We start from the raw sequence: 21579 nt of genomic DNA on the forward strand, positions 1-21579 counted from the left end.
TATTTGAAACCTATCAGTATATTTGCAAGTAGGTCTATCGTTTCATAGCAGTGCATTCATTAAATTCCTTCTAATTTGTTCCATGAACCCCTTTGCTCTTAAGCACTTATTTTACATACTGTACTGCTCTGTAGGTGATCCTATTAATATGAAGGTGACCACCTTTTGAATGGGGCAATCATATGCAATTAAATGTAAAAAGAACAATCAGGACAATTCTATGTAAAGCCTAATATAAAGCAACCATTCACAGCAGCGAATAATACAATATTCCTGACAACACAATCATCCTGACAACACAATCATCCTGACAATACTAAGTTAATTAACACCTTTGATGGGACAGGAGGCCACTATCTTGAGTGCCTAGCTAGCAGCAATGTAGTCTCTGATTGAAGGTTCTGGAGGAAGGAAAGGGGGACAGGCATGAGTGATGAGGAAATCTGCCAGCATAATGTGTGATTTCATGAGGGTGCTGATTCGTTGTAACATTGGTTTTGGGCCCCAGGGGCCCTTTCCTTCCTCCAGAACTTTCAGTCAGAGACTACATTGCTGCTAGACTTATGTTTTGGACACCTCTTGTCTGCTCCTCTCAGGATAGAAAAGACTAGGTTAACAAGCACATCTGTTGTGTTCACTTTCCCTCTCTTATCCTCACGAATAAAACCCTTCCTCCAAGCTCCTGCTTTCCTTTCATTGAGGCCCAGTTGACAGTTGCCTACTCAAATTGCTGCTTAGCAACTGGGTGGGCAGAAGGAGGATATCTCAAGGAAGGAAGGAACGGTGCCCTGCTTCATACAAGCCCATTCATGCTTCCTTGTAAGTAAACCCCACTGCGTTCAGTCAGGCTTACCCCCATGTCTGCACGTCTACAGCCAGAGTAGTGAAAGGGCCACCTGTCTGCATTCAAGTGAATAGAACACAGCAAATGTCTGCACTGAATTGAGCATATCATGGGACGCTCATACCTGTCCCCTTTCGCATCAGACCGCCTTAAATTTCACAGCGGCGCTGAAATCCGCCTTTTCCTCCCTTACATTTTGTCTTGAGGGGGAAAGAAAAGGCGGGTAAGGAGGAGTAAAGGAACCGAGAAGATAAGCCTCCAGGCAGCAGCCGGCAGGACTCAATACTGCACGTATTGCTGCTATTCGATTCCTCTAAAGCTGAGGTAAAAATCTGAAGACAAGCTGCACCACATCATAGAGAGAGAACAGCCAAAGAGTAACGCGCCCTTGCCGACTGCGGCTCATTCAGAGTCTATAAACAACTCTATGGTTTTGGGGTGTTGTTGTTTATATATGTATGCATACATAAAGCTGAATAGAAGCGGAAGCCCCGTGGCTCTTCCTCGCGGGATTCTGAGTTCTCGCGAGAGAAGCCGCGACGGAGGAGGAGGAGGAGGAGGAGGAGTCGGGCGTGCCGGTTGCCGCTGCGGGAGGAGGAGGAGGAGGAGGAGGAAGTGGTTGTGTCATGGCGGCGGCTGTGGCGGGTTCCGGACCTGGCGCGAGTTCAGCGTCGCGCGGGGCTGGCGGAGGAAGCGGCGGAGGAGGCGGCGGCGGCGGCCCGGGAACCCCTCGCTGGTTCTTCAGCCGGGAGCAGCTGGAGAACACGCCGTCTCGCCGCTGCGGCGTCGAGGCCGACAAGGAGCTCTCGTACCGGCAGCAGGCAGCCAACCTCATCCAGGACATGGGCCAGCGCCTCAACGTGTATCCTTCTGGGGCGAAGGCGGCGGGCAGAGGGACGGGGAGGGGTGGTCGCGGGCCTAAATGGACGGGAAAGACCCTCTTCGGCTGCTCCCCACCCCCAGCCCGAGTTTTTCCTCCAGGCAGGCGGCCCCTTTGGGGAGCCGAGGAGGCCTCGCCTGCTCTGGCTCCTCCTCCTCCTCCTGGCTCGCCTTTCCCTTCTTCTCCGGCTGAGGGGGTGGGTGGGAGGGAGGCGCCACAGGATCCCCCGGGAGTCGGGGAGGGAGGGAGGATTTTGTTCGGCGGCTGCGTTAACGGCTCGGCGCGATGGCCTTGCAGGCCCCGGATCCTGCTGGCACGGGTGACCTGTACTGCCTCGTGTGTGTTTGTGTGGCTTGTGAGTTCTGTGCGGGGCTGAAAATGAGGCTTTTTTTTTTGTAGTTGTCGCCCCTTGGCGCAGAGAAACTATGGGCTAGCGTCTCAAAAGGGGGCCTTTTGAAGTGCAGCCGTCTTGTTTCAGCTAAACTGTTCAGTAATGGCTTTGTGCATACGTGATAGGGTTTCGTCTTCTTAATCTCAGGTTTAGATAGCAAGTTTTTAGTTTAAGCTTTGTGGGTTGGTTGTTGTTTTTTGTAAATTGAGAATAATCGAGATAGGTATGAAAAGGTACCTTGCCCAACAGAAGCCAGAAGCCTGCCACTCCCTACACACATTCAAGTGGAGGAGATTTGATGCTTCTCCTAGCATGTGGATTGAGGAGATCACACAGGGTAGCCTTTCTGCAGCCTAGCAAATGCTTCCCCCCCCCCCAGTTCTTGTTCTGAAATAAAATAAAAAATGGTCAAAGTACTGCAAAAAGTCCATTATTTCAAAAGAAAATTAGGCACTGTATAATGTATTGGGTGTTCTATACAACACCTTCAGTTGTTTGAAATCAGGAATGACAGGCTTATTCTAAAAACTTTCTTTCTCTGCAGAATTTAGACATAATCACAGATGTTTTAATTATTATTTTTAGCAAGGATAATCTGCTATAATAGGTTGGACAAACATTTCCCCCCATTGGGTATATTAACTAGTAGGCTAACTTTATCCTCAAACCCACTTTCACAGACTGCAACAAACTTACTACAGTAAAGCTTAATCACCCATCCCAAATTTTCTGTAAGTCCTGTGTAACTTTGTGAACCCACTGTGGGTTCTTGTTTGACAAATAAGCATTGTCTAAACTTTTGAATATGTGACTGGATGCCTTGATTAGCAACAGCTTTCATAGACTTACAGTGATGACTTATTTACAGTTTCCTACACTAGGAATACTTGCAGAAAGTTAATCATTTCTAAAACAACAAACTTTGTGTGGCTTTTTCCAACAAACATAATGTAGACTAAAATGTGGAATAATCTGAAAATCTTGAAAGCTTTAGTATACATCTTTGACAAATATCAACAATGCCAACGTACTAACCACCCAGAATGGCTGTGTACAAGTAAAAAAAAATAATAGTATTAACTTAAAAATATGAAGAAGTTACAGCCAATGCAGTGTGATTTCAAACACACCATTCCTGATTTTCTGAATTCACCACTCCCAATGAAGCTTCTTGCCCTACATTCCAACCTTTCTTGCAAGTGGTTTTACCCTTTGGGGGATGGGGGCACAATTCTTTATCTGTGAGCCCTGGACTAGATACAGCCTAGTGAAGTTTGGGTTATAAAGTGTGTTCCCCTGTTTATTTAACCAATGTTTTAAAGTTATATCTGAATGAAATGAAAATAAATTAGTCTTGTCTTTTACATATTGTGTCTTATGGTTCAATTTAAGCGCTTGGAGAGAGAATTCTAATTTGGGTACTTAAACAAAACTTCCTTAACTCTCTTTTTAGATCTCAACTTACAATTAATACCGCAATTGTTTACATGCACAGGTTTTATATGCATCATTCCTTCACAAAATTTAATAGAAATGTAAGTACATCTAAGCCTTTATAAGAACAGTGCTATTTGTGGGATATGTAGCATTTATTTAAAAATTTATTTGACATTAGTTAGTCTCAGTCAAACTGTTATTTCTGCTTGTAAGTAGTCACCTATGGTAAGAGAATCTCATTTATAAAATCTTGTTTACTATTAGTATCTTCATGAACTAAAAATGCTGTGCTGATTTTGATTTAGGTGAGTGTGTATCTTGCTTAGACTTTCAAATGAGTGGATGGCCATGGTTAGGGAGATTCTTTCACAGCTCTGTGAGTTAAGAGAGTTTGGATAATTCATGCTCCAATCAGTTCATTTGGGGGGCATTAATGCCAGTGAAGGATGCATAATAGCATTACTTGAAAGCCATGGGCAGTGTCCAGTATTCCTGTCCCTTTAATACAAGACATGTCCACTTGTAAGGTGAAACTTTTCCCTGTGCGGCTCCCCCCCCCCCCCCCAAAAAAATCTCCAGAAGTTTGAGAAGACTCCATAGAAGATTTTTGTGGGTGTCGGGGGAGGAGAGGAAGGGGAAGCCTGGCTATACAGAGTTGTGCTTACAGAATGTTGGATACAACACCAGCTGCTTATAAACTGGAGTGGAGTTTGTGGTTCATAATGAAATTGGAACCTGATAGACCTGTGCCAATGTGTCTTGTAAGCTGCAGTCTCTCATGTCCTCCAGAAACTAACAAGAGCCTTAAAGGTATTTCTAAAAAGTTCAGTAATGAAATTTCTTTACACTTACTTACATTTCTTTACAAATGTAATTAGCATAAACACAGTGGGAGTTTATTGTAAGTAAGTGCCCTTAAGGGACGCGGGTGGCGCTGTGGGTTAAACCACAGAGCCTAGGGCTTGCCGATCGGAAGGTCGGCAGTTCAAATCCCCGTGACGGAGTGAGCTCCTGTTGTTTGGTCCCAGCTCCTGCCCACCTAGCAGTTCGAAAGCACGTCAAAGTGCAGGTAGATAAATAGGTACCGCTCTGGCAGGAAGGTAAACAGCGTTTCCGTGCGCTGCTCTGGTTTGCCAGAAGCGGCTTAGTCATGCTGGCCACATGACCCGGAAACTGTACGCTGGCTCCCTCAGGCTGTAAAGCGAGATGAGCGTCGCAACCCCAGAGTCGGTCACGACTGGACCTAAGGGTCAGGGGTCCTTTTACCTTTACTTAAGTGCCCCTTATCTATTTTTGTATCATTTGGAGTGGATAATGAATGCTCACATTTTTGTAATGAGTGATAAAATGCAGTATTTTTGAAACTGGGATATAAGAAATAAAAATGCTGTAGTGTTGAACATGGAAGCCAAGGGCAGTGATCCAAAGCAGTGCATACACATGAGGCAGTTGTGTGCATAGCTGCAGTTTTGTTGTAGTTATTGTGGCCATACAGTCATACCTTGGTTCTTGAGCTTAATCCATTCTGGAAGTCCGTTCAACTCCCAAAATGGTTTGAAAACCAAGGTGTGGCTTCCGATTGGCTGCAGGAGCTTCCTGCATTCAAGTGGAAGCCATGTTGGACATTCGGCTTCCAAAAAAGGTTTGAAAACCGGAACACTTCCAGGTTTTTGGCGTTTGGGAGCCAATATGTATGAGTACCAAGGCGTTCAGGAGCCAAGGTACGACTGTACTTGCATAGACAAGCTATTGATATTGCCAGGGTAGAAAGAAAACCCTGCTTGTAAATGTGGTTTGTCATTTCCACAAGCAAGCTCCCCCTTTGCTTGCAGCCAAGGTGCTGAATATGGTGCTCTGACCAAGAGTCTAGTTTCTGGTATTACTCTTGCTTTGTTGTTCCAGCAATCATAGGTTTTGTTTAGTCAGCTTGTTGGCAGCTTATGTAGCTTAGAAACTTCAGGACACCTAGACAAAGTACTTCTGTCTTCTGTAATAGCCAGAAGTTGCAGATGGAGCTTGTAGGTGATAGGTAGCATCCTTCTCTCTTGCTGATAGTGTGTGTTAGCCATATTAGAGGACTTAAATTTTGCTTTAAGAAACATAGTCTGTTTGGTTGAAATAGTACAAACACAGTATGAGCCTGTGATTCTAATACTGTTTTTGTCCTATTTTTCATTGCTACTTAATAGATTCTATGATTATTCTGATAAATAGCTATAATGTAAACAGTGTATCCCATAAGGATTCATCAGTGTTAGATATTCTTTAAAAGTGTTTGTACATGATACTACTTGTGGCTAAATTTTGTTATAAAATGCTTTTTTTTTTAGCATAAAAGAGAAAATGCAGTAAATGGACAGAAGATATTACTGTTTTGCAAGGAACCTTAGCAGGCTTCCATGCTTTAATAACTTGGAGAAACTGTAAACATTGGTTGCTGAATGCTAATTGCTGCAAAGCTAAATAACTTTAGGATCCAAGTACGGACAAATCAGTTGCTTAGAGCACTACTTGGGGGAAAGGGAAACAGAATTAAAACTTTGTAAAGGCTTGATATATCATGCACTCACAAATTCTGGAAAGCATCTGGTGGGACACTTTAAGGGAGGGAATTGTACAGTTCAGATACCATCACCAAAAATATGCTTCTTTGAGGTTACATATGTTCACTTCATATGATGGCAGCACCAAGGGCAACATCTCTTCTGCTGATTTTGACTCCTTGCAGGGAGGGGGCTATATTTTTGAGAAGGTGCTTTCGAAAGCAGTCTTGACTCAGGTTCAGATGTCAAGAACTGTACTTTCCATATTCTCGACCAACCTGGTGCCCTTAAGATGTGGTTGGACAACAATTCCCATCAACTATGCTGGGGGTGGGGGGGATTGATGTTCAAAACACCTAGCTGGCACTAAGTTGGCAAATGCAGGCCTGGACCCAAACCAACACTGGAATTCACAAGTAAATAATATCACCAACTCCCAGCGACTGACCATTTTGTGCTGCTGCACCCTAGGCCATCTGAGGTTTCTGTTCAGTACCCAGTGGCAGCCACACTTCAAAGGGCATTATAGTAGTTGAGATAAGTTACCATGTTCTGTGTGACTGTAACAGTGACGGATGCTTAGTCTCAATGTGTAGAGCTGGCATATCAGCCAAAACTTGGGTGAAGACAAATTCTTGAGTGTGACTTCCTTAAATTTTGGAATTGTTCCTAAGCCCTGATCAATAAAACTGCCCAGTGTCAATATGTGATACTTATCTGGGTTGCTCACACCCATCCAGGCCCTCACTGAGCCTAAGCAACCAAGCAAGAAGATCATTGGCATGCCTGATGCAAACAGAATGGGAAAACAGACCTGAGTGTCATTAGCAAACTAATGACTCCATGCCCCCAAACCCATGGTGAACTCATCTAATGATTTCTTGTAGATATTAAAAGATAAGATAGAACCCTGTGGAACTCCACAGGATAACTCACCTGAGGCAGTCCAGGAGTTTTGTGTACCATCATTTGGAGCCTCCTTGTTCAGTAGGAGCTGAATCACATCCTACCTTGGTACTATCTCCTTGCCCACAACAGTGATCTAGAATGATTGAAAGCTCTCCTGTACTAGGGAGTACATAAGAATTGGCAGGGTCATGCTCCCTATCTTTTTGATATATAGATCATCCACAGTTGTACTGGTTGCCTTGGTTTAAATCATAGCATACCCTTGAGGGGAGGGCTAACATACTGGTAATCAGAGAATGGGTTGAGCAATTAACACCATGTCTATGTGACAAAAATAGTCACACCTCAAACTTTGGTTCAAATAACAATTGGCTGCAAGACTTGAAGCAGTTGCACCCTCTCACCTGTTGCATTGAAACAGTAGAAATGAAAATAAATACATATTGGCAATCTTTGCTGCATAGGATATTAAACATTTTCAGTAAGTCTTGTGCTTTCGTTGATTCTGTAAAGGCTATTTCAGGAAAAGTGCTACATTCTAATATTTCTAGATGGCAGAATATAGCGTAATTTGCAACTTCAACAAGGCTTTATCACACTTGTTTTAAGATTTACCCATTTGTTAGAGGTAACTAATCTTATGGGAGATGTGTTGCAACATTGTTCTCACTGAAGCATTTTTGTCTGACAGATTATATCTCCTACTGCATTATTTTTGGCTGCAAAAGTGGAAGAACAGCCACGAAAACTCGAACATGTTATCAAAGTAGCACATGCTTGCCTTCATCATCAAGAGCTGGACACAAAGAGTGATGTACGTACACATCAGTCTTCATAAAGCATAACTGACACTTTAAAAGACTGCCAGCTTTTTCCTTTAGTCTTGGCAGAATTGTAAGCTGCGTTGTTCCTTCCCATTGCATATTTGAATTCACAGATAATACATTTCTACTTAATATTAAATGATTATTATGGAACATTAGCAGCAGCCTGTCCTAATAGTTGAAATCAAAATAACTTCTTTAATTGAAAAAAATGTTTCTTCCAACTGGGGGAAAATGCTTGTTTTTTGCTTTATTGGCAGACTTTGCCATATTACACATTTTTTCTACTTCCCTCAGATGACCATCTCGTCTCATAAAATATTGAGCTATTCAGACATTATGTTCTCTATCTCACCTCTACATGCAATGAGAGCAGGAGTCTCAATGTGCCTCCTTCCTTCCTGTATTGAGCTCCTTTCAGAACTTAAACTGGGTGTTGTGCATTTATTTAAGCACTTTGCAGGTTAGGGACATATACAAACAACATACTCTGTTCAAGCATTTCCTTTTCATACAGTTGAGGGGAACATAAAAATGTTGAGAAGAGGGTTTGAACCCAGGAACCATTTCTGATCTCACTATGCTTAGAGGTAAGAAAGGGAAATAAATGTCTGAACATCCCCAATATTGCTATGCATATTAGAGACAACTGTTGTGATGAGGCTAAGCAGAACTGTGTGTTTTCAGACATCATGAAAGAAACAAAAGCATGAGAGAAAATAGTTTCTTACTGTCTTGGTGATTGTGATGTGTACCCCAAAATAAGTGTTGATAGCCAATCAGTTTATTTGGTATATACTTTGGTATTATTAACTTGTTAAAGTTGCTGTATTGATGCTTCAGCATTTTTCTTTATTATTAGGCATACCTTCAGCAGGCCCAAGAGCTGGTTATACTTGAAACAATAATGCTTCAAACTTTAGGTAAGTATATTAAATGTATATATGATATTCTTAAAGCAACTGTATAGCCAGTAACATCTTCACATTATAGTGTAGTTCCAGTAATAGAATACTTACATATTTGATTGATGGACACACAACATATATATTAGGAGAAATCTGATCATAGAAGCCATTCTTGTCTTTGCACCATGTTTATAGCCTGTCCTTTCAGTGTTAATCTAGTATAACCACACTTACTGCAATAAATGTACACATAGTAACTAAGCAGTATAACTGCTTGCATTTTAAAAAAAAAAACATTCAGTGCAAGTACCCTAAACTTACTTTAGTAGTCCATTATGAGATTATTAATTTACGCACTTGAAAGAAACATGGCCCCAGGTACTTTTAAATTTATGGACATATATAATGTAAGTTGTGAAATAACACATTTAATTTTTCAGGTTTTGAGATTACCATTGAGCATCCACACACAGATGTTGTGAAATGTACGCAGTTAGTGAGAGGTCAGTAACAATTTAACTGATTCTTTCCCTACATCTCTGTAGGAAGGTGGTGTGACTTGCTAAAACTGTTTCTGGAATATTACTTCTGCTGTGAGTAAATCACTACTAGGTTTTGTTTTTACCTGGCTCTATAAAGGATATGTAGATTATAAGTTGTGTGGTGTGTTTCTAAAGTAAAAATTGGCCCTCCAGGTACATATTTTGTAGATATTGCTGATACGGGTGATTTTGCTGTAAGATGATCAGAGAATAAGGTAGACATCCATATACAATCAATGGAATTGGGGATAAAGGATTTTTCTTTTTGCAAAGCAAGGCAGATAACAGGCCATAGATGGAAATTATTAAGTACTTGCAATACATAGTTGCTTTTGAAGCATTGGTCAGTTTTCACAGCATTAACTGTTCTGACTCTCTTTTCCCTTTCTAGATCTGCAAATACTTTTCTCCTAGGCCTCCCATCTTATTCAATTGTAATATATTTATTTTTATTCTTTCTTTTTAATGAGGTAGACCTGCCTAATTTCTGGACCGCATATGGATTAAATGATGTGTCACAGTCATAGTGAGAACTGAGCCAAAGTTCCCTGAATTTTAAACAATTGTGGGCAACCTTTTTCTGTCTGGGGCTATATTCCTTCTGAGTAGTCTATGGTAGGTAGCGTTGGAGTAAGTGGGAGGAGGCACTCATTTTTCTTTCTGCCACACCTCCCACTCCCCACATTTTGTTCTCCTTTCTAGCTCCATGAATTTAAGCCAAGGGCTCCCAGGCTGCCCACTCCTGATTTTTATTTTTATTTTTAAAGTTATACTTGCCTGAAAATGAATGACTAGAATTGAGATGCTATGGTAATACCTTGTTGTTTTTTGGTGACTATTATATTAAATTAGAAGAATTTAGCAAGACAGCATTATATATAATGGCTTTTACATCTGTTTCCTCAGTCTTTCTGATCCATCAGTTTATTCGAATTTGCTGGTCACCATCTTACAAACATTAATAGCCTATAAGAAGATCTTTATCTGCTTCCCTATTTTCACATACATTATTTTAAAAAGTTCATCATCTGAAAAAGTGCAGGTGAAGAAGACAGTTGTTTTAGAAAGCGCAGTTTAGTCTCTTTTTATCTTGTGAATTTTGAAGAAGCAGTTCTTTATCCCAACACTGCCACCACCTTTCAAAGGGGCAGGATTGGAGAATACACGATTAGAAATCTTCTTTTAGTGTTGTGACATCAACATTTGACAAATTAAAAGAACTACAGTGGTACCTCGGTTTACGAACTTAATCCGTTCTGGAAGTCCGTTCTTAAACCAGAACCGTTCTTAAACCGAGGCATGTTTTCCCTAATGAGTACTCCCACCGCCAGTGCCCTTCCAGTGTTTGGATTCCCTTCTTAGACCGAGGTAGAGTTCTCAAACCAAGACACTATTTTCGGTTTTGCAGAGTTTGTAAACCAAATTGTTCTTAAACCGAGGTACCACTGTAATGACATCCTACAATATAAGTGGGGAGCCTCCAGCCTGTGGGCCAGTCTTGGTCTGCCAGAGCATTTGCCAGTCTTGGTCTGCCAGAGCATCCAGTTTGGCCTGTAAGCCGTTTTCCCCAAACCATGCCCACCTGTCTAGTGGACAGGTGCTGTTGTGAGCTGTCTTCCTTAAAGGGTCAGCAGTGCTAAAGCAAAGATGGAAAAATCTGTACATCATCAACATAATGTTACGCTGAGTTTCTAGGTTGGCTGACACTGAGGGCTGCCTCCTTTTGCTAGAGTAATGGTGATGGCAGGGTGAAAAACTGGTGGTGACCACTGAAAACTATAGAGAATCAGATGTTTTTTGCTGACCTCCAGCTTCATTTTTTATTGGCGAGATGGAGGTCATCTATGATTTACTTAGAGCAAACCTATTAGTGGAGTTGTAAGGCTCAGGCTATGAAGACAATGATCTACCGCTGAATTACCTCAAAACATTAGTTTCCCTATCCCGGAGTTTTGAAGTACTGGCTAGCTTATTGTGTTACTTTGATTAAATAAATAAATTCATGTTCAAAAAACCTAGTAGCAGAGATAGTTTGAAGAGTAGCTGAGTAAACACAAACTTTGCTTAGGCAATGGCTTGCATTGTGTTCATTTGCAAGTGGGCCGCTTGTATTATCTTCACACATAGAAAGCATTTTAATTTGGGGAAATAACTATACTGATGTCTAATTTCATTGTTTCTTTTTTTCTTACAGCAAGCAAGGATTTGGCACAGACATCCTATTTCATGGCTACCAACAGGTTGTTATCCTGAACCTCTTTGTTGCACTGTTGTAGCACACTATAGCTTCCTTTACTGCAGGGTCCCCTACCTGTGTCGAACCCTTGTTGCAACAGGCGACTGGGCCATCTACTGTGGTGGTACCTTCCTGTTTGCAGTGCGGTGTATTGTACAAGGGCCTAATGGCACAAAGGGGTTAAATGCACGATGTGAAGTGTAGTGGTGCTTTCTGGTGACTTTTTCTCGATTGTGAGTGCATAAGTCTAAAAATGGTAGCCTGAATAGCAGCTAAAGATTACAGAGAGATAAACTTAACCTAGAAATCCGAGCATCTTGGTAAGTACAAAGCTGTTTCTAGTTTACCCTTGTAGTTAATGGCATTTTTTTTCTTAATGAAAATAAAATAGCATTGTTTTTTCTAAAAAGAAATCAAACAACAGCTGTAGTAAAAAAAAAAAAGCTTTTGTTACAGCTACATTAGAACTAGCCTATAAGACATTTAGCAGTGCAGAAGCTGGCTAGTTCTTTAACATATTGGGGAAAAAGCCCTACTATTAATTGGTCAGAAATGACCTCTAGCCAGCAGGTTTTCAGTTTTCAGTAAAATGGATAGGTGGAAGAGAGATGTAAATAAATTGCAAGTGTTCAGGAAAGTGCCCAGATGACATTCGCATGGAAAAGATGTGGGTTTAAAAAAATATCTGCTGGCCTAAGCAAAGCCTTGGTCTTGACTGCTCCTCTCAACTACTGCATGGCTGGGAGGAGGAGTAAACAGTGTTTAGTTATTTCCCCAATTCATGTCCTGTTAACTGATTTAAAATAAGCTTGAGTCATGACCACTGGTTTGAAGTTGTCTTATTTTGTTATTAATCATTAGATTTTAATTCACAGTTCATGGTTCATAGATAAAGACCAGTCAGGAATTGGGGGAAGTGACACTATATCCTGATTTATTATTTCTCCTGGCTGTGTGATAGGGGTTTTATCAGTATGTTAACCAGCCTAGTCATTAATTTTATAGAAAAAAGTAGACTTTGCAAAAAGGAGATAGGTTAATTTGTATTCTGATGCACAGTTCCAGCCTTGGAGAGAGCATGAAAGCCAGAGGCAAAAGAGAGGATAACAGGTTTAACTTATGTGAAGCGGATATGAAATGGAATGGTGAAAGAAGACGACTTTATAAATAATATCTAAGAGTTAAACTTAAATGGAGAGAACATTAGGACATTAGAGAGACATTAGGGATATAACTCAGACATTGGTTTGATTGAATGAAATAAAAAGAGTGAGCAGAAGCCTACTGTAAACAGGTTAATGGAGAATATAAATGAGGGTTTAGAAGGGGGAAATGATGAATTTTGAAAATATGTAAGCAAAAATCTGAAGACCTGGGAAGAGATCCATTGTGTGGCAAGAATACAGGAAATAATGATCTCCCCTCAAAGTGATATTGTTAAGAGAGTTTGAGGAGATGAAAGAGGAACTAAATGCCTATGTTATTCTGGCTTGCAGTTTGAATGATTAATTATGAACTGATTATGGTGTGGAGAAAAGAAAGGAGCATGTGATTTTAAGCTCATTGTGTTGGATCCAGAGAAAATAAAAGTGAAACTCTGCTCATGCAGCAGGGCTTTCCAGGGTCCACTCCACCCCCCCCCCAAGCCAATCCTAAGGCACAGTGGACCCTATGAAACAGCTTGGGATCGGCCACTGAAGGTTACAGTAGACAAGGAAATGAGAGGAATTGGGTGGGGCTGCCTTGATTAAACAGAATTGTTTTTCTGCTTAAATCTCTGGATCTAGGACATAGTTAGTGTAAATATGCACATAATCAAATATTTGTTTAATAAGTACTTGCTAGGGCGGAAACACTTGTTAGAATGAATATCTTTCCACTAGCTCAAATTTCAAATCAATGCTAGAACATGGAATTGCCACAGTTGTGTTGCTTCCAGCTAGAATTTTTTACTTGATCATGACTCGGTTGACTTGACTAATGCAAACTGTTGCAGGCTGGACTGGCAGGGATTTCATTTCCCCCCTACATGTTGCTTTACACATTACTTCACAAACTTTCAAAATGAAACATGCATTACAATGCCATAAAATTTGAAGGAGTATATTTTTGCAGAAATATTGATATTTTTGAATGCTAATATTTTGATTTCCTTGTGTATTAAGTTCCTGTACTGCTGGAAGAACAGAATACTGTAGTAGTTCTTCCATTTTATTAGCAGAAACAGATCTAAATTATTGTGTATGAATACCTGTATGTTTTGTTTTTTAATATAAAGTCCCAAAGTTGTACATTAAAAAAACACATTTACATTAAAAAAAAACATTTACCTTGAATACTGTGGTGATAAGTACTCTCTTCTTGTTTTTTGTTCTTTTCCATGTTTGACGTTTGTTCTTCCATTGTGAAACATTTCCAACTACAGTCTGCACCTTACTACATTTTGTCTTCAATACAAACCAACTGTGATAGCATGTGTCTGTATACATTTGGCTTGCAAGTGGTCCAACTGGGAGATTCCGGTATCAACTGATGGAAAGCATTGGTGGGAATATGTAGATCCTTCTGTTACTTTAGAATTACTTGATGGTAAGTAAAATCTGTTTTCCTTTATTCTTTTATTTAAATTTGTGTTTCTAGTTATTTTGTTTGTGACATTCCTGTTAACCTTTACCATGATGGCTAAACAGGCACTTATCCAGCAGTTACCTGCAGACTAGGTGTTTACCATTTCCGTATGTAATGCAAGTTTCTTTTATTATAGCTTCACCCATGCTGAATGTTAACACTTTTTTAAAAATGCTGACTTTTAAAAATAATGCTACATTTAGTGTTTTGGGTGTGGGTGTGTATTTACCAGGGTGGATCACGCTGGAGGTTTATACTGAGGAGTGGCATTAAAATATATTGTATTCCCCCCATTACTTTTTAAATCCCCCCTCCCCCTCAAAAAAGTATCTTAAGCAGTGACTTAGAAAACTAGTTTCAGGCATACGTAAAGTTCTTTTGATTGAATAGATAGCCACTTCAGGTGGGGTTTATGATCAAGTGGTATTCTATATAAATTTTGTTAAGTCTAGTCATCAAAAAGGGCTGAAAGTTGCTAATAGGAATTGAGCTAGTTATTTAGATGTTTCACTTAATTTTGTTTTCATTCACAGAGCTGACACATGAGTTTCTTCAGATACTGGAGAAAACTCCCAATAGATTAAAGAGGATTCGAAATTGGAGGGTAAGAGATTCTTGTGGTAAAGAAACTGCCTCATCTATACTATATGTAAGCATCTGCTGATCTGCTTTCAGCTTTGTTGAAAGCCAGCATCCAACCTATCACTTGCTAGGTGAATTTTGATATTCCAGTAATTTAACCAATAAAATCTTCATTATAACAACTATAAAACAGTTGTGAAAATGACATGTAGTAAGCTAGACCCAGAGTTACCCTACCACAAATGGTAGCATCTTAAGTCGAGATGAGGCTTCCACTTGAGGAAAGGAGAGGGGAAGTGATATTTGCCAATTTCCCTTTTGTTGTATCCTCACACTGTTCTAGAGGGTCTTCAAACCCGAACAGGTGTTTAGGATGTGCAGAGTAAAGGAGGAATTTATGTTAATCATCTCCCCCAGCAGAAGTTTGCATAATCCAAGTGAGTATTTTTTTATTATTTAGCCAACTGATGTTCAAAAACACTGAGCTTTTGAGCTCAATGTTCTTTGTCAAGGTTCAGAGTAAAATAACTAATTGCAGTTGCATCATGTTCTTCAGTTTAGGAACAGGGTAGCTTCTGCTGACTGCTAGATGTATTTGTAGATGTTACACTTCAGATTATGTCCTAATTTTACACTTTTATCCTTGTGTAGGCTAATCAGGCTGCAAGGAAACCTAAAGGAGATGGTCAGGCATCCGATAACTCCCTTCTTGGTTCATCTTTGGTTCAGAATTCCATTTTAGTAGATGCTGTTGCTGGTGTATCTGCAAATGCAACTTTTCAAAAACCATCTGCATCCACATTTCCTGCCCCAGTTCCTCTGAACTCAGGAAGTATCTCTGTTCAAGATAGTCAAGAAAATCTGGCAATACTGGCCACAGGAATGCCAGGTACTTCTTACAGTCTGTCAGCACATCAAGAATGGCCTCAGCACCAAGATCAAACAAGGACAGAACAGATGTATTCTCAGAAACCAGATACTTCACTGCCTGGTGGACAGTTCAACATAAACTTTCAACCAGGCACTTCATTGCAGTTGCATTCAGGATTACATCACAGAGCTGACAAACTCTCTGAGCATTCTACTGTGCACAAACCGGGAAACAAATACCATGGGCAGGTGACATCTGCACCTGTAATAATGCCTCAGAAAATGTCGTTGGATAAATACAGAGAGAAACGCAAGCTAGAAACCCTTGAACTGGATGTAAGAGAACACTATATGGGCCCCGAACAGCAATACAAAAAGCACACTCAACCCCAAGCAACAAGTAGCAGTTCTGTAACTTCCCCTATTAAAATGAAAATTCCCATTACAAATGCAGAGAAGCCTGAAAAACACATGCCTGACAAAAAAGAAAAGGGCGGGTCACTCAAATTGCGGATACCCATTCCACCCACAGAAAAAAACTCTAGCAAAGAAGACCTGAAAATGAAAATCAAAGTCTCTTCCTCAGAAAGGCATAGCTCATCAGATGAGGGCAGTGGGAAAAGCAAGCACTCTAGTCCCCATGTTAACAAGGAAAAGCACAAGGAACATTCCATAAACCGCCATCATGGTAGCAGTCATAAGCATTCCCATTCCCATACTGGTGGCAGTAGTAGTGGTGGCACTAAACATAGTAGTGATGGATTAACGCCAGCTGTTCTGAGGAGTCCTGTTGGCTTGAGCAGTGATGCCAATTCCTCTAGTTCCGGCTCTTCAAGAAAGAGGCTGTACATCAATGATGCTTCTCACAACCATCACTCCAAAATGAGCAAAAGTTCCAAAAGTTCAGGTAGTTCATCTAGTTCTTCCTCTGTTAAGCAGTATGTATCCTCTCTCAACTCTGTTTTTAACCTTCCCTTACCCCCTCCTCCCCCTGTCGCATACCAGGTGGGCTACGGACATCTCAGCACCCTCGTGAAACTGGACAAGAACCCTGTGGAGAACGGTCCTGATGCCAGTCACGAGTACAGTACAAACAGCCAGCATATGGACTACAAAGACACATTCGACATGCTGGATTCACTGTTAAGTGCCCAAGGAATGAATATGTAACCAGTTGCTTTGGTCCCTTTCTCCTTTTTTATTTAAGAATATTAGAAGGAAACCTTCATAAGCGCAACCCCAGCAGTTGCTGCCCTACTTTATATAGATATATATATATATAAATATATATAATATATGTAAGTGCTGCTTTATCCTTCACTCTGAGAAGAAGAGGTATAGTAAATGAGCCTATCTCCACATACGATAGTGTTATAAATACTGTAAATGACTTGGAAGGTGCAAAAATCACAGTATTTTCCACAAACACAGATGAGAACAGTAGGTTTGAATGGCTGCTCTTAGCTGTATGGAATGCCTCGCACATTGATTATTTATAACTGAATATGCCAGCCACAGTTTTTGTTGCTTAGTTTATGAATGAGTGTATTTTTTTTAATGTGTATTTATACTGTATGTATGATTTGCATGTTTCAAAGAAGGGATATGTAAAGTATACTGACAAATGTTTACAACAAAAGTGGAGAGAAATGTACATACATTTTTGTATGTTTAGATAAACCATAAATACTCAGGATTGGAGCTGCTTGTAAGTATGACAAATATACATAACTTTCCCCCCTTGTATCAAAGTCAATCAGAAATATAAATAAAAGTGGCACTTCCTGTTAAACTGTAGGCCTTATTGGGAGCCACTTCCTGAGAGCACTTCACTCATCGGGGATCATGTACCAAGTGTGGATGGATGGTCAGCCACAACACAGTATCTCCAGTGAGGCAATGTGAAAACTGCTCAGGCCTCCATTTGTAGTTTTTGTTTTTGTTTTTTTTTTAATTAGAAAAACAAACCCAAGTTGACTGCTGAAATGTCAGTAGCTTTCAGAAGGGGAAGCAAAAATAAAGTTTATATAATCTTTTTGATGTGAAAGTGCATTTAAATGTTTGGCTTGATGCAGTAATAGAGACACAGAACTGTTAATAATGGTTATATAGATTAACGTGATTTAAGAACTGAAATACGTAAACGTATAGTGAAATTAGTAAGTTTTTAAAAAAACTTAAGTTATTAGTGAACAGGGATCACTGTTTTCCATTAGCATTTCATACAGACAGCCACGTTTTGAATTTTAAAAAAAGTGTGTTATGTGAGTGAAATGCCATATTTCTTTTACAGGTGGAATACTATCTTTGCAATAAATACAATTATTGGTATCCCAACTTTTCCCTTATCTCAGACAATAAAAGAACTGTCACGTATGCTACGTGAATTGTACTTGTGATTGTAATAACAAAACTGGAGGTTTTTTCAGCTCTGAATAATCACTCGCCAATTAAACCACTAGTATACATTTTTATGGCTGTAAGTGTCATATTACTGTTTTCATTCACCTGCCTTTTTAAACAATTGATGACCGTAGTGAATGTTGATGGGTTTTTGTTAAAAGCCGATGTCCCATTTTACCAGCTAACCCTAAGTGCATGGAATTTACCTCAGCATAAATTCAGTACAGTAGCAAGTGTTACTTACTGGGTATTTAATGTAAAGATTTTATTAAGTTATTCTCGTGTCTGAGAGGGATTCACTATTTGGAAACATCTGTTCTTGCACAGTTTATGCTCTTATTGGTTATAAACACTTCAGCAGCAAATCTGAAGTTTAAACCCCGTTAGCTACACTAAGCTAAGTGTTTTAGATAATTGTTGAGCATGTATCCAATTTGTAGTTACAGTATAATGTAACTACTTGTGCATCAATTACTATGTAATATTCAGTCGCCAGTAATGCAAAACTTTGTACTACATACTTGAAGACGTTTATTTGAATTATGGGTGTCTTTTTTAAACACTTCTTGAACATGGACACTATGAATAATGTATCTTCAGATTTTAATCTAGTCCTTAGCCCTTCACAGTCTGCCTCATCCAAAACTGTTAACTTCTTCACCCTTGTAACTTTTTACATTGAAAGAATATTTCTTAAAACCCTGTATTGTGAAACTTGATCCTGCATTGTTGCATATTTTTTAGCCTTTTTAGACTTTATTCGCTACCTCATCCATGCTATTAAATCCTGAAGAATTTTTGCCATACGGTGTAAGCAAGATTAAAATGTCTTAAATTGTGATTCCCAGTAGGAAGAAGACAAACAGTAAATGTTTACTTTAAATAAAATTTATTTACAAAGCCTCATAGTATTTGCTTACAAGCCTGTAGCTTTGCCTTGGAATGCTTTTTACCCATTACTACATGAGGATGTAATGGATACATGTTACAAGACAGATAAATATCCTAATAAACATACAGCTCTTGTCTTACCTTTGCAGAAATCCATAAGTTGAATGAGGTTCTGTTCAGGTACTTATAATCAACCCTGTGTATTCTATAAATGACCATAGGATTGGTCCGTCCTCCTACTATAAACGCAAATGTTGCTATTTGAAGATTGAATGAGTGTTTCCTTTCATAGCCATATTCTTGGATAAGAAACATGACCTTCCAGATATAGTTGGTCTCACCTCAGCCAGCATGGCTAATAATGATTGGAGGTGTACTCTTAACATCTGGAGGGGCACACATCTTCTAGATCTGTTTTGATAAAACTGCTGAAGAGATTTGAGCCTAGTCAAATTTCCACAAAGGTCTGTAAAATATAAATGGCAGAAGTACCAAAGAACTCAAATTCTCTTAAAATGCAAACAATACTAGGGGCTGGTAAGATATGTAGAATTAACTCTAGTTAATTTAAGACTTAAATAATAAAAATACCATGGTTTGGTTTCTTAGATGTTTGCAATTTTTCTTAAGTAATTGAAATTAGTTTACAGATCATATATGTCAGGCTTAAGATATTGCGACATATCTTTTTGGGGCAGCAGTAGGTGATGCAGCACTTTTGCAAATAAACTGCTTTATCTGTCACATTTAGACCAACATGTATCCTAAAGCACTCTTAGTAGACCATGCCGCACAAATTCTAGCTCAACTTGAAAATCTCGCATTTTAATAAACAAGTTTCAATATGCCCCCTCATTCAAAAAATGCACACTTATGAAATTGATAAACTCAGCTGATGCAAAATAAATAAAATCATGGGAGTTTATCCATGCCACAATGGCCCTCCAGCATGACAAGGGAGAAAAGATAACTGGGAGGTGACCATTGTGGCAGAGTAAAAGTTGAAAGTGTAATATTTGGTAGCATACATTGAATGTATTATAGAATGCACATATAGGAGTAGTGTCTGATGTGAACAAATTTATTGACAAAATGTGGTTTGGGCTATTTTTGCAAAGCAAAGGAAACTGATTAATGGGATAAATAATTGGGAACTCTCCACAAAATAAAAAGGTGCCCATGAGAAATGGGAAAATCTGAGTATTTCCATTAAATCCATGAAATGAGCACACTCCCATATGGTTGCATTAAGAGAACTCTTGGTACAATCCTATCTATAAATGTCTACACAGAAGCAAGTCCTATTGAATCTATGGTGCTTATTCTGCGATAAATATACGTGGAATTGCTGCCCCAGTTTTTGTGGACCTCAAGTCATGTTTCCCATTAGTGGTGCTATACACTATTGAGTTTACTGTCATTTGTTGAGTGGACTATCATGATAGCCATTGACTGCAGGGATTAGTCAGTGCTGCATTTTGAATTCTGGCATTTACGTAAATTGCACTTTTATACCTCTGCCTTAGGTCTTAACAGATTCACCTCTACCCTCAGTGGTTTAATTTTATATAGATCTATAAACTCTTAAAACTATGGCGATACTGTAGACCATTTATGAACTTTAGGATGAGTGTGAAGACTGAGGATTTTAACCAGATGGGCGGGATATAAATTATAAAATTATTATATTCTAATACTACATCAATATCATTTGTGGTATCTTTACATTCTGTTCCCCCAAATACCCATACATAGAAAAACTTGAGCCCCCTGGGAGTTGCCTTTCAGTGGCTTCTATTTAAGTATGGGCAACTAACTGAAAAGTACCAATATGTGGTGGGTATATTTTAGATAAGGCTTCCTCAACCTCAGGCTTCCAGATGTTTTAAGACTACAATTCCCATCATCCCTGACCACTGGTCCTGCTAGCTAAGGATCATGGGAGTTGTACGCCAAAAACATCTGGAGGGCTGAGGTTGAGGAAGCCTGATTTAGGTGCTTTCTCCCCCTCTTCAGACAACTTGCTGCTTTCTCCTCTGGTCAAATCTCAGAAAGAAACTTAGTCTCTTGGATTAATTCCTTGCTCTCGAACACCTACCTCTTCCAAAGGGAAGGTAGCCATGTATGTATAGTTGGGCTTGAGGATGAAAGTTCAAGAAAAATGTTTTCATAGGGCTTTCTCAAGGGAAAAGAAATGTCGAAGTGAAATCCCCACCCCTATTTCCATAATGCAATATTGGTTTGAAGTACTGAATTAACCATATGTAATCGGGAGAAGGTGGGCATATGTCCATCTGCCTACATTACAGGTAAGATTATTAGGATAACCCAAGGTCATAATTTATTTAAGAAAAAACTCTAGCTATGCACATGTCAGAACATCTAAGGGGGAGGGGAAAGTAACTCCTGGGTAATATTGTTGATATAGTGTAATATAGTAAAGGGTTATATTGTTATATCCTCTCAACCTTTCAAGGTAGGCTGAGAGACTGCTGAACCCAAGGTTATATTACGGATAAAAGCACATACCGCTACATTGCCTGGAAACAGGTATGTTTTTATTCTACGATGCGTATTTACAATTTAAAATGGCGCTAAATGGCCTACCTAGAGGTAGGAAATATCAGTGATTATTGTCATTTGGTCATCCAAGCCTAGGCTTATTTCATCAAATTGAAATGAAATTCTTTT

General features: G+C 39.6%; 1 protein-coding gene across 3 annotated transcripts; it reads left to right on the forward strand.

Moving 5' to 3' along the window:
- Positions 1-1411: 1411 nt before the first annotated feature.
- Positions 1412-18066, forward strand: CCNT2 (cyclin T2). 3 transcript variants are annotated; one of them, XM_081006926.1, is made up of 10 exons: positions 1428-1706; positions 3569-3650; positions 7696-7818; positions 8691-8751; positions 9177-9239; positions 11473-11518; positions 13940-14103; positions 14676-14746; positions 15376-16501; positions 16600-18066. In XM_081006926.1, exons 1-10 carry the CDS (start codon positions 1471-1473, stop codon positions 16662-16664), a joined length of 2037 nt encoding a protein of 678 aa, XP_080863052.1. In that variant the 5' UTR covers positions 1428-1470; the 3' UTR covers positions 16665-18066. The 3 variants fall into 3 exon arrangements, 2 of the variants coding, with proteins under 2 accessions (XP_080863052.1, XP_080863051.1); XM_081006925.1 differs by having other exon boundaries at positions 15376-18066; XR_013986735.1 differs by lacking the exons at positions 14676-14746; positions 15376-16501; positions 16600-18066 and having other exon boundaries at positions 1412-1706; positions 11473-11834; positions 13940-14079.
- Positions 18067-21579: the final 3513 nt, after the last annotated feature.

Source organism: Podarcis pityusensis (genome assembly GCF_964106645.2).
Source record: "Podarcis pityusensis genome assembly, chromosome: 1".
NCBI classification, from domain to species: Eukaryota; Metazoa; Chordata; class Lepidosauria; order Squamata; family Lacertidae; genus Podarcis; species Podarcis pityusensis.